This window comes from Plecotus auritus, assembly GCF_963455305.1.
Source record: "Plecotus auritus genome assembly, chromosome: 1".
Taxonomy (NCBI): Eukaryota; Metazoa; Chordata; class Mammalia; order Chiroptera; family Vespertilionidae; genus Plecotus; species Plecotus auritus.
Window position 1 is genome coordinate 107850081 of NC_137770.1, and position 13723 is coordinate 107863803.

Consider the following 13723-nt stretch of genomic DNA (forward strand, 5'->3'; position numbering starts at 1 on the left):
TCCTACTGGAGATGTGCCCGCAACCAAGGTACATGCCCTTGACCGGAATCGAACCCGGGACCCTTCAGTCCGCAGGCCGACGCTCTATCCACTGAGCCAAACCGGTTTTGGCCGCTTTCATCACTCTTATTTAACACAGTACTTGGAATTTCTACCACAGAGATCAGACAAGTAGAAAACACAACAGGCATCCAAATTGGAAAGGAGGAAGTAAAACTCTCCTTATTCGCAGAGACATGGTATTGTACACAAAAAATCCTAAAGACTCTACAAATTACTATATTTAATAAAAGAATTTGGCAATGTAGCAGGATACAATTTTAACACCCAGATATTTATGGCATTTTTATACGCCAATAATAAATTCTCAGAAAGTGAAACTAAAAAACCAATCTCATTTACCATAGAAATAAAAAAAAAATTAAAACACCTAGGAATAAACTAAGCAACAAGGTAAGAGACTTGTACTCGGAAAACTACAGGATGTAAAAAAAAGATATAGAGGAGGATATAAAAAAGTAAAAAAATATATACTGTGTTTATGGATTGGGAGAATTAATATCATTAAAATGTCCATATTACCTAAACCAATCTATAGATTAAATGCAATCCCTATTAAATTACCAACAGCATAGATCTAGAATACTCCAAAAATTTATATGAAACCCCGCCCCCCCAAAAAAGACCCCAAATAGTTATAGCAATCTTGAGAAAGAAGAATAAAGTTGGAGGGATCACAATACCAGATATGAAATTATACTACAAAGCCACCATAATCAAAACAGCCTGGTACCAACACAAGAACAGACATATAGATCAATGGAACAACACAGAGACCCAAGAAATAGACCCAAGCCATTATGCTCCATTAGTACTTGACAAAGGAGGGGACAGCATACAATGGAGTCAAGATAGTCCCTTCAATAAATGATGTTGAGAAAACTGGACAGGTATATGCAAAAAAATGAAACTAGACCATAAACTTATACTAGACATAAGAATAAGTTCAAAATGGGTAAAAGACTTAAATGCTCCTCAGCAGAAACTCTACAAGCCAAAAGAGAGTGGAACCAAATATTCAAATGTCTGAAAGAGAGAAATTCAACCCAGGAATAATATATCCAGCCAAATTATGTTTTAAATATAAATGAGAAATAAAGAAGCTCCCAGACATCCAGAAGTTGAAGGATTTTATCACCAGAAAACCTTCATTGCAGGAAATACTCAAAGGAGTTATTCTACCTGAAACAAAGCACATAAAGTTACAACTCTATAAGATCACAAAAAAAAACTTACAGCATAAACAGGATAATTTACGACAACAAAATCACACAAGGGGAGGGGGGAAAGTTCTGAACTGGCAAAGGAAGGTGAATATCAGATATACTCAAAAGAAAAAACAACTGTGGTATATATATATGCAGCTTCATCATATCTAATAAGAATAATATGCAAATTGACCATCACTCCAACACACAAGATGGCCACCCCCATGTGGTCAAGATGGCCGCCCCCATGTGGACACAAGATGGCCACCACAAGATGGCTGGCAGGGGAGGGCAGTTGTGGGCGATCATGCCAGCAGGGGAGGACAGTTGGGAGGGACCAGGCCAGCAAGGGAGGGCAGTTGGAGGAAATCAGGTCTACAGGGGAGGGCAGTTAGGGGTGACCAGGCTGGCAGAGGAGGGCAGTTGGGGGTGACTGGGCCAGTGGGGGAGGGAAGTTAGGGGAGACCAGGCCTGTAGGGGAGGGCAGTTGTGGGGGGGACCAGGCCTGCAGGGGAGGGCAGTTGGGGGCAATCATGCCAGCAGGGGAGAGCATTAGGGGCAAGCAGGCCAGCCAGGGAGGGCAGTTAAGGGTGACCGGGCTGGCAGGGGAGGGCAGTTGGGGGGGACCAGGCCAGCAGGGAAGGGCAGTTGGGGGGAACCAGGCCAGCAGGGGAGTGACCCAGCCGGCAGGGGGGGGGGGCAGTTAGGGGCAATTGAGCTGGCAGGGGAGCAGTTAAGCATTGATCAGGCTGGCAGGGGAGTGGTTAGGGGGTGATCAGGCTGGCAGGCAGAAGCGGTTAAGGACAATCAGGCAGGCAGGCAGGTGAGCAGTTGGGAGCCAGCAGTCCTGGATTGTGAGAGGGATGTCCCAGATTGTAAAGGGTTCAGGTTGGGCTGAGGGACACACACCCACCACCCCCATGCACGAATTTCGTGCACCGGGCCTCTAGTTTTTTATAACCTAATGGTAACCACACACAAGAATCCCCAAACCAGGGCTTATAGCTGAAAAAAAAAAAAAAAAAAAAAGGAAACAGAGGAAAGAAGTACTGAATACTACTAGATAAAAACAACAGACAGAAACATAAAGGAAAAAAACCAATGGAGGCACAGACCTACCAGAAAACCAAAAGATAAAATGGCTAAATCTTCATACATCAATTAATTACCCTAAATGTAAATTGTCTGAATTCACCAATAAAGAAGTACAGAGTAGCAGAGTGGATCAAAAAACAAAACCCATCTACTACTATTATTTGTAATACTTTAAACAATAAAAAAAAACAAAGAACAAAACCCAACCATATGTTACCTAGAAGAGACACATCTAAGCTACAAAGACAAAGATAGATTCAAAGTAAAAGGGTGGAAAATAATTCTCCATATAACATTCACAGAAAAGCAGGTATAGCCATACTTACATCTGACAAAATAGATTACAAGACAACAAGAGACAAAGATGGATACTTTATAATGATAAAGGGGACACTACATCAATAAAACATACATAAAACTTCTACACACACACACACAACCAGAGAGCTCCAAAATATATAGAACTACTCTCAGACCTAAACAGTAGCTCCAACAAAGGTTTAATTTCCAAAATATATAAAGAACTTGTAAAACTCAACATGAAACAAAAAATCCAATCAAAATGTGCGCAGAGGACCTGAAAATCACCATTCCCAAGAAGACATACAAATAGCCAACAGATATATGAAAAGATGTTCAAACTGACTGGCAATTAGGGAAATGCAAATCAAAACTACAATGAGATACCACCTCACACCTGTTAGATTGGCCATTATCAACAAAACAAGCAATAACAAGTGAGGTTGTAAAAAAAGGGAACCCTAAGTCACTGCTGGTGGGAATGTAGTGGTTGTACCACTATGGAAATCACTCTGGCGAGTCTTCAAAAAATTAAGAAGACAGCTACCATATGACCCAGCAATCCCTCTCCTGGGTATATATCCGAAAAACTTGAACTTATGTATATAAAAAGATACATGCGTCCCTATATTCATTGCAGCATTATTCATGGTGGTCAAGACATGGCAACAACCAAAGTGTACCACCAAGACTGAGGACTCCATAAAAAAGATGTGGTACATATACACAATGGAATACTACTCAGCCATAACAAAGGATGAAATACTGCCATTTGCAACAACATGGATGGACCTAGAGAACATTATTTTAAGTGAAGTCAGTCAGAAAAAGCTAAGAACTATATGATTTAACTCATATGTATGATATAAAACTGAAACTCATGAACACAAAGAGCAATGTGGTGATTGCCAAAGGGAAGGGGTCTGGAGGAGGAGGAGATCCTATCTAATAAAGAGGGAATATGCAAATTGACCCTCATGCCATCGCAGCGCCCACAGCCAATAAGGAGGGAATATGCTAATTGACTGCCACACCCTCAAAGATGGCAGCACCCACAGCCACAAGATGGCAGTGCCCAGTCCCCTCAGCTCCGCCAAGGCGCCTGCCTCCTGAGTCCCCCAGTCCCCTCAGCTCCCCAGCCGCCCAGCCGCCCAGGGCTGGCCCAAGGCGCAGGCAAGCCTTGGATGGTAGCTGCCCAGCTGCCTAGGGCTGCCCACGGCTCAGGTAACCAGGACCAGCCGAGGCTTGCACTGCTGGCAGTGGCATCAGCAGAGGTGTGATAGGGGCGTCACCTTCCCGATTGCCGGGTTGCCTCCCACGCTGAGGGCTCCCGGGCTGTGAGAGGGGGCAGGCCCGACTGAGAGACGCCCCCTCCAGGGCATGAATTTTCATGCACCTGGCCAGTACTAATATAAGATTTTACTTTGGGTGGTAGGCACACGGTGCAATATACAGATCTTGTAACATAGAAACCCACACCTGAAACCTCTATGTTCGTGCTGGCTGATGTCACCCCAATCAATTTAATTATAGATAGATAGATAGATAGATAGATAGATAGATAAAAAAAGACTAGCTCAGACTTTACTCTTTCCTCCAACCCAACTCTATAACCACCCCCAAATAAATCTAGTTATCCTATGTGTTCTTATAGTATCTGATTTAATCATAATACTTATTGCTGTCTGTTGCAACTGTCACTTTAGTTGTATGCCTTCCTCACCAGAGTGTCAACTCCTTGAGACTGGCATGTGTTTAATTCCTAGCACAGTGCCTGGCACTTAATAGGAACTCAAATGCTTGATGATGATTATTATCATCACTAACACACAGCATCTTTCTAAAGCTCCCTCCCCCTTTTAAATATACTTTTGCCATTCTTGTGAAAAACAGAGGAGAGCAATTATGAACAATATTACTTCTTTCATACTTTATAAACAAGAAAAACATATTTAGCAAGTGAGACAACAGTATATCGCTTTCTAAAAGTAGCTTAATCTCTCTGAACTTTACCTTCCTCATTAGCAAAATATATGTTTAGGGGAAAACTAAGAATTAGAAGTCACTACATAAAATTATTAATGTTAACATTTAGAGTATACAATGTGCCAGACTCAAAAAATTTTTCATATTGCAATGTATTTAAGCCTTTCACCACCCTGTGCAAGGTACTATTTGGTATTTTTAGTTAGTCACATTTTACTGAGGCATGAAGAGATTAAATAACTTGCCTATAGTTCCATAGCTAGTAAGATAGAGCTGGGATGTAAACCCATAAAGACTCTTAACCACTATAACATGTTATCAAGTAACAAAGAACTTATATAAATATATGGCAAGCTACATCTGAAAAAATTAAATGTGAATTCAGTGGTAGACAGTCCAGGTCAGGAAACCATGGCTGGAAACTGGGGAATGTATGAAGGCCTGATATGATGCCTGGCAGACAGCAAGCACTGAATACAGGGGAAACAAATTTGCAGACAACACGCAGATTCTGAATTCAAAATAGAATACAAGTCAGTGAGCCTTTTTGAAAAAAAAAAAAAAAATCTATCTAATGAATCTACATAAAGTTACATACTTATACAGAAAATGATGAAACAACGCAACCTCAGTGGACTGTCGGGGGCCCAGAGAGTACTAGCAGCTTTCAGGTCATTCCTGGTAACTTGCTCATCAAATCTGTAACTCAGATGAAATACCAGCAGGCCCATCATTCTGCTGATCTTTGCCTATTGACAGTTACTAACCTTGCCCTTTGACTTGTGTGTTCACCAATGACTGTCCCAAGTTCAACCTACCATGTATTTAATTGGTTTACTGTCCTCACACCTCACCAGACCCCCACCACCTACCTCTATCCCAGGGGTCCTCAAACTTTTTAAACAGGGGGCCAGTTCACTGTCCCTCAGACCATTGGAGGGCTGGACTGTAGGTTAAAAAAAAACAACTATGAACAAATTCCTATGCGCACTGCGGGCCCGGGACGAGTTGGCTACTAAGCAGGACAGGCAGCGGCACCCAGCGGGCCGGATAAATGTCCTCGGCGGGCCGCATGTGGCCCGCAGGCCGTAGTTTGAGGACGCCTGCTCTACCTCATCTCTCTCCTTATATCTATGCATTTAATTGGTAACTCCACCACATTCATATCCTTATCCAGGACAAGATTCACTAGCTACTACATGAAGTCTCCTCCAAAATAAAAGAGAGTATTTGGGTGAAGATAAAAGGAAAAAGTCATAGCCATGTGATACTTTTCTAGTATAAATTACAAAGCTGGCAAAGAAGCAGGATAGAGACAGTGAGAGAAAGTTTCTATTGTAATGAATACTTGAAGTCTAATTTCGTAGAGTGAAAACATCATAGGCTATGCTTTGCCCTAAGTACTATTATGATTGATTAAATTAAAAATAATGTTCCTTCTTAGAAGATGGAGGAAAAAAAGTAGCAATTTACATCTGTTGTGTGCTTACTTTCGTCCTGGGTGAGGTACTTCTCCAGAATCATCTTTTCAAATCCCCACAATACTCTTATTTTGGGGAAAGGGAGAGTTAGAAAGGCGTAGAAAGGTTAGGTAACTTGCTGAAAGTCTCACATGTAGAAAGTGGCCAACCTGGACTTCAATCTAGGTTTGTCTGATTCCAAAGCCTGTGAGCTTAACAATAGTGCAAAGAAGAGAACTGTAAGAAAACCAAGATGATGGTGTAGGAAAACCCCAGTACTCGCCACCTCCTACAACCACATAAAAATTAAAACTAAAATACAGAACATCATTCAGAACTGCCTGAAATCTGGCTGAATGGAAGTCCTACAACTAGAGAAGTAAAGAAGAAAGCACATTGAGACTGGTAGGAGGGGTGCAGGCATGGAACAATCTGGTATAACACCCACATGTGGCGTTTTCTTAATTGGGAGGGATATCTCCAAGGCTTCCTGTGAGAAGCAGACAGTCTCAGTCCCACACGAGCCCACCAGCCCAGAGTTTCAGAGTGGGAAGAGACATCCCGGTAACTTTGGGCTGTAAAAACCAGCAGGGATTGTGGCTGAATTACATGAAAGCTGCTGGAGTCCCAGATATTCCTCTTAAAGGGCCTACACACAAACTTACAAGATCCCGCTTCCTCTGAGCTCCAGTGCCAGGTGGTGGCTTTGAGGGAATCCAGGGATATATGAGGAGGAACTGGACTGTCTGGCATTGGGGCAGGAACTTGGGGGCAGCTTTCTCGTAGACCTAGGTGCATGCAAGGGTCATTGTTTCTGTGCTTGGATCTCCCCCATCACAGAGCTGATTTGCAGTCATATCTGAGTTTCCATCAGTGTAGCCACATTGTTCGCTCCATCCTGGTGATGACCCGAGACCCTGCCCCATCCAATTTGCAACCCCACCCAAACTGTTTGCAGTTGCTTTTCCAAATGAATGGCCAGTTCTGGCTCAGCCTTCAGACTTTGCTAAAATCTCTTAACCAAGCAGCAGTTGGAATCAGCATGCCTCAAACCTATCAATAAAAGGCTCAAGACCCGGCACCAGCAACAGCCTGTCTTGCATCACAGTTGGACCTCACATGGACACTTCTAAGCATAATACAAGTAGCAGTCATCTGCAGAGCTCTCTGTAGCTCCTGCCAGGTGGCCCCTAGGCAGTGGCTGACTTTGTATCTCCCAGGAGGCCCCAAGAGCTAGTGCACCCACTGGACAGCTTCAGACCATACTAGATTACAACTCTACATAGCCACAGTGAGTGACACACTCAAGGAGCAGACTCAGTGAGCACCAAAGAAAACCCCACTGAAGCAAGTCCAGCTCTTTGGCATGTCTGCTGCACAGCAGCTCTTCCACTGTAGATGCAGCTGGTCCTCATAGCCAATTGGCCTAGAGTGACACCAACAGCAATCAAGGCTCAACTACAAGAAGACTGTGCACAGAGCCCACACCAGGGCGCAGTGAACCTAGAGTGCCCAGCTCAGGTGACTGGGGAGGCCTGAGTCACTGGGCCCTATAGGACACCTAATACACACGGCCACTCTACCAATTCCAGGAGAAATAACAGTTCTACCTAGTGCATATAAACAAACACAGGGAAGAAGCCAAAATGGGGAGACAAAGAAACATGTTACAAATGAAAGAAATGGAAGCAAGCAAACTACTGGATAAAGAGTTCAAAACAATGGTTATAAGGTTACTCAATGATTTCAATGAGAGCTTCAATGGACTTAATGAGAGCTGCAAGGGACTTAAGTGAGACTTTCAAGGATCTTAGTGAGAATGTCAAAGACATGAAAAAGGACCAGTTGGAAATTAGGCATACACTAACTGAAATACAGAATAATTTAAAGGGATTCAACAGTAGAGTAGAGGATGCTGAGAATCATATCAACGATTTGGAATATGAGGAAGCAAAAAACACCCAAGCAGAAAGAGCAAAAAGAAAAAAAGAATCCAAAAATATGAAGATAGTATAAGGAGCCTCTGGGACAACTTCACGGGTATCAACATTCACATCATGGGGGTTCCACAAGGAGAAGAGAGAGAGCAAGATATTGAAAACCTATTGAATAATGACAAAAAACTTCCCCTACTTTGTGAAAGAAATTGACTTACAAATCCAGAAAGCACAGAGTCCCAAACAAGATTAACCCAAAGAGGCCCAAACCAAGATAATCATAATTAAAATGTGAAAGGTTAAAGACAAAAGAGAATCTTAAAAGCAGCAAGAGCAAAGCAGTTATTAATCACCTACAAGGGAGCGCCCATACGACTGTCAGGTGATTTCTCAACAGAAACTTTGCAGGCCAGAAGGGAGTGTCAAGAAATATCCAAAGTGATGAAGAGCAAGGGCCTATAAGCAAGATTACCCAGTCAAGCTATCATTTAGAATTAAAGATCAGATAAAGAGCTTCACAAACAAGAAAAAGCTAAAGGGGTTCATCACCACCAAATCAGTATTACATGAAATGCTGAAGGGTATTCTTTAAGAAGAGGTAAAGAAGAAGATCAAAAATATGAACAATAAAATGGAATAAATACATATCTAGCAACTATTGAATCTAAAAATCAAAATAAACGAGCAAGAAATAAATGAACAAAATGGAAGTGATGAATAAAATAGAATCACAGGCATGGGAACATGGAACAGACTAAGGAATCTCAGAGGGGTTGGGCTGGGAAAAGATTAACCAAAGATCTTATATGCATACATGCATTACCTATGGACACAGACAATAAGGTGGTGAAAGCCTGGGGTGGGGTGGGAACTTGGTGGAGGGTGTCAATAGGGAGAAAAGAGGGGGACATCTGTAATACTCTCAACAATAAAGATTTAAAAAAGAATTTTAAAAAAGTAAGTTTAAATAAGTAAAAGAGAACTGCTGTTCAGAACTTGATTCCAAACAGGAAAGCAGGAACTTGCTGGTGAAGTAAAAGAGACCAACATTTCGAGAAAAGGAGGAAAAACTCAGGGGGGAAAAAAATGATTTCACCTTAGAATTGTAAACAGTAATATAACAGAACAAAAGGAGTAGAAATATGTACTCTAGACTTCAGGACAATAGATTTCAAAGAGTTCTCAGAAAGTTACGTATGAGATTTTTATGAAAAGACTATATAACTGAGGATATACAAAAGAGATAAAAATCCATGAAATAGTATAAGAAAGGTAAAAACCCACTATAATTGTACCTTACAAAAACAAAACAAAAATTAAGGCCCTAAAAAGAGCTTTCAAAATATGCAGAAAAAGAATAATGAAACCTGCATTACCTAGAAAAGGTGATAAAATATTAACATATGACCTAATACAGAAGAGGTATTCCTATTTTATTACTATCTTCTACAACATTGTCTGAAAGTGGAACAGGATAAACACTGTCAAGAGACTTTCAGGTTGAGGCAGGACAGTCAAATAATAGTTTTAAATGTATCAAAGTTTTTACTTATAAGAGAATAGACAAAAATTTCACAGCTACTGTATGTAAGATTTAGAAGCCATAGACACAAGATGAGTACCTTGTAAATATTATACTTCTTTCAAAAGAAGGGAAAATTATTCTAGGCACTGCAGACAAAATATCAAAATTTCACCAAGGAAAAGCTATGGATGAACTAACCTCATTTCCTGTTTGGATAGAATCACTCAATTGGTACTCTGGAGAAATACCAGTTGTGTCCCACAATTTCATAAAAGAATCTAAATTTGTCATCATATTTTTGTGGATATGTTGACAAGCTAAGAACTAAACAACTGTATAGGGGAGAGAATCTGAAGGTGGTTGAATATAAAGTATGATTTATTTAATTGACAATAATCTTGTCCAGTTTTTAGAAGATTCGGCTAAGGACCATGGTCCATTAAGCATTTTATAAATGACTTAAGAGTAACATTTTTCAAGCTTCAATGTCCTTAAATGAAGACCTTATTAAAATAAAACAACCTTCATCCAGCTGGTGTTGCCCAGTGGTTGAGGTTCGACTCATGAACCAGGAGGTCATGTTTCAATTCCTGGTAAGGGCACGTGCCCAGGTTGCAGACTCCATCACGAGGGCTTACAGGAGCAGCCAATTGATGATTCTCTCTCATCACTGATGTTTCTATCTCTCTCTTCCTCCCTCTCTCTGAAATCAGTAAAAACATACTTAAAAAAAAAAAACTTTCAATGACCTTGACATGATAATAGACTTATCAAATATCCTGATAGCTGACTTAGATCCCTAGAAAGATAATTATAAAAATAAAACTCAAAATATCATCAAGAGTTAAAATGAACTGAAATTTACACCTAAAAGACCTGCACTCAGATTAAAAACGTCAATATTCAAATGCGGATTGGGGTTTCATGTTGGTTAACACAGGTGTAAAAAAGACCTGAACATTTAAACTGTCCAGGAGTTCATCTGAATCATTAACTTTATAATATAAGCTAATGTAATCTTAGGTTTTACTGATAACAAATGTTATCACAAAGAATGTAATATAATTGTGTTCCATCATGGAAAACCATTTGATGATTACAACAAAAGTTGACACTGCTGATTCCTTTGCTGCAATCATTTACAGAATCACAACTTAATTCTCCCTCTTTTTATGAAGATTTCACAGCATCCAGAACACTGTCTCCCATCAATAACATTCGTATTTTAATTCTTGGTGGTTTCAATGTCAATACAGATGATTCCACTAAAATACCCTGGCTTTTCAAATACTTGATCCAATTTTCTCCATGATCTTCCCCCCGCCACCCTTCCAGGATCTTATTCTTTACTCCTTCAGATGCCAACTCTACAGTCACATCATAGGACCTTTTCATTACTAACTGTACTGCCTCCCTAATCTCAATTTCAAGTATCTACCTCCCATTATTCCTTCTTGGAACCTAATTTCAACAAATTTTTGACTCTACTGAGACAATTACACCACCTTTCCTTCATATCTGCCTCCCTCATGTCCTCCTTCCTCTCACCCACCTTAGATTCCATGGTTCACCATTATCATCACTCTCTTGACAACATCTTCAATTCTCTTGTCCTTCTTTTCCCTTTTGTACTCACCTGGCAAAACCCCAACTGGGTAAAGTCAACTCTTCTGGAATCTAACCTCAAGTGAGCCCTTAATGCTACCTGGCAATATTTCCATATTTTCCTAATGCACTGACTTCTATACTGATAGACAGCTGACTTCATACCTTTTCCTGGAACCTCCTCCCCTATCCTTACTCTGTGATGACTTTGCTTCCTATATAATAGACAAAATGAAATTAATATGAAGAGAACATCTACATTTTCCCTCCATCACGTCTATAAACCTACTTCTATCAACAAACTCAACCTTCTCTCCTGTTACTGTCTGTGCTCCTACTAAATCCTAACCTCTGAATCCCAACTTCCCTACCCTGGTGAATGCTACAAAAAGATAAATTTTTCCCCAATTTAAGCAGAACTTTTTAACAATTAGAGCTTTCAAAAAATGGAATAAATCATAAAATAATGGCTACTTAACTGTAAGATCTCTTTGAGAAAAGGGATTTATGTAACTAGAAGTCCAGATAATCACTTAACACCCACTCAGCTCTAGAGTTCTATGGTTTTAGAAAATATGAAATGGAAAAATATCCTAGTATAAGTTAACAGTATTACCTGGAATGTGAATACTTTTCTCACCCCTGGTGACTCGAGTTAAATTACTCAAAGATTTCTCTGCTGACTACAAGTCTTTACAGAAGGAATAACAATGAAATGGAAGAATGACTGCCATTATCGACTATTTTTTAGAAACCCATCTAGCTATCTTATTTTCATTCTCATGCTGCTGTATTTCTATAATTGTTACCTTAGAAACTATCCTGGGAATATCTAATAGAAATGCATCTTTCAATAACAGTACAGTATAATATTATAATTCTTACAACAACACCATGCACTAGGTACTGTATATAAATTAAGTCATGGAATTTAGGCAAATACTAATTGCATTTGACCTTTTTACTAGTTAATTGCTCAAAAAAAGTTGTTTAAATAAGAAAAAGGACATTAAAATGAAAAAGAATGTTGGGTCAATGGCAAGATTGCAAACAAAATTTTACTTATTGCTGGGACAACTTAGCAGATTAAATATATTCACCTTTTACAATCTTCTTTGCACAGTCATTATACACTTGCTCTTGCGATGTGTTTGACTGGAATACCCGATCAAATGCATAAGGCTTGGTCTGAAAAACAAAAACAAAAGTTTCAACTACACAAATTAAAATGGATTTTAAGCTCCTTTAAAGATAACAACATATATTTAACCTTCACAACAGAATACCTATTCTGCATCACTTCATGTCATAGAATCTTTACGGCAAAAACTTTAGGGATCACCAAGTACAGATCCACTAAAATAAACTCTACAAAAATAAGAATGTCTGCTTTAGTCTTTGTTATATATCCAGGGCCTAGCACACAAATGATAATTAGCACTATTATGGTAGGCACTTGAATACTGCCAGTGAATTCTGATTTGTTGAGTGTCTATGCTGGCAGGGGTTGAGACTATATTTTCAATACTATTATCATGCTTGGCTGATGTGGCTGTGGTTGAGCATTGACTCATGAACCAGGAGGTCACAGTTCAATTTCCCTTTTAGAGCACATGCCCACGTTGTGGGCTCAATCCCCATTAAGGGGCTGGTGGAAGGCAGCTAATTGATTCTTTCATCATGGATGTTTCTATCTCTCTCCCTCTCCTTTTCTCTCTCTAAAATAAATAAAAACATATATAAAAAAATAAAAGTTAAAAAAATACTAATAAAATTTTGCAGATAAAGAAATTCGAATCCTGAAAGATACAAAAATTGGGACAAAATTAAAATTCAAACCCAGATCTCTAGTCTTTCATTTCAGGGCTCTTTCCATTAATCCATTCAGCTCTACAGTTTACTGCAACAGCTTTTCAATTATTCATTAATTGAAAAAAAATTTATGGAATGCCTATGATACTAGAATGACATGCGAGAATGACAACCAAGACAGATTCACTCTCTCTTTTAGTGGAAAATAAGTAATTAGTGGGATTAACATCAGACAAATAATTAATTCTGACTAGAATTCTGACTCATGCAACCAAGTATTATGAAAATACTATTGAAAAGGAAAATGGGGGGACTTGCAACCTAGTTCAGTATCTGGTTAAAACTATAGTCTTACTTCCCCACTCTGACTAAACCTGGGCGGAGCTGCAGAGCCTAACCCCAGGGCCCCATCACAGCTGACTTGGGCGGAGCATGCCCCCAAAACCCCTCACCAGAGGAGGAGATATATAGGTCAGAGCCTACCCACAAGTTCAGTTCAGGCTTTGGATCCGGAATTCCCCTGGACTAGGAGAACTGCTAAATAAAGGTTGAACTTTCCTGAGTTTCTGTGGTGATTCAAAGTTTTTAGTGGGGAATGTTATGTCTTTATTGTTTAAACTAGAGGCCCGGTGCACGAAATTCGTGCATGGGGGGGGAGGTGTCCCTCAGCCCAGCCTGCACCCTCTCCAATCTGGGACCCCTCGAGGGATGTCTGACTGCCCGTTTAAGGGGTCC

At 40.0% G+C, this 13723-nt stretch overlaps 1 protein-coding gene across 1 annotated transcript in view; it reads right to left on the minus strand.

Moving 5' to 3' along the window:
* Positions 1 to 13723, minus strand: part of KIF5B (kinesin family member 5B) — a 91525-nt gene that overhangs the window by 60361 nt on the left and 17441 nt on the right. The window contains exon 2 of the mRNA XM_080686169.1: positions 12277 to 12364. Within this exon, the coding sequence (XP_080542295.1) occupies positions 12277 to 12364 (88 nt within the window). The remainder of the gene's footprint in view (positions 1 to 12276; positions 12365 to 13723) is intronic.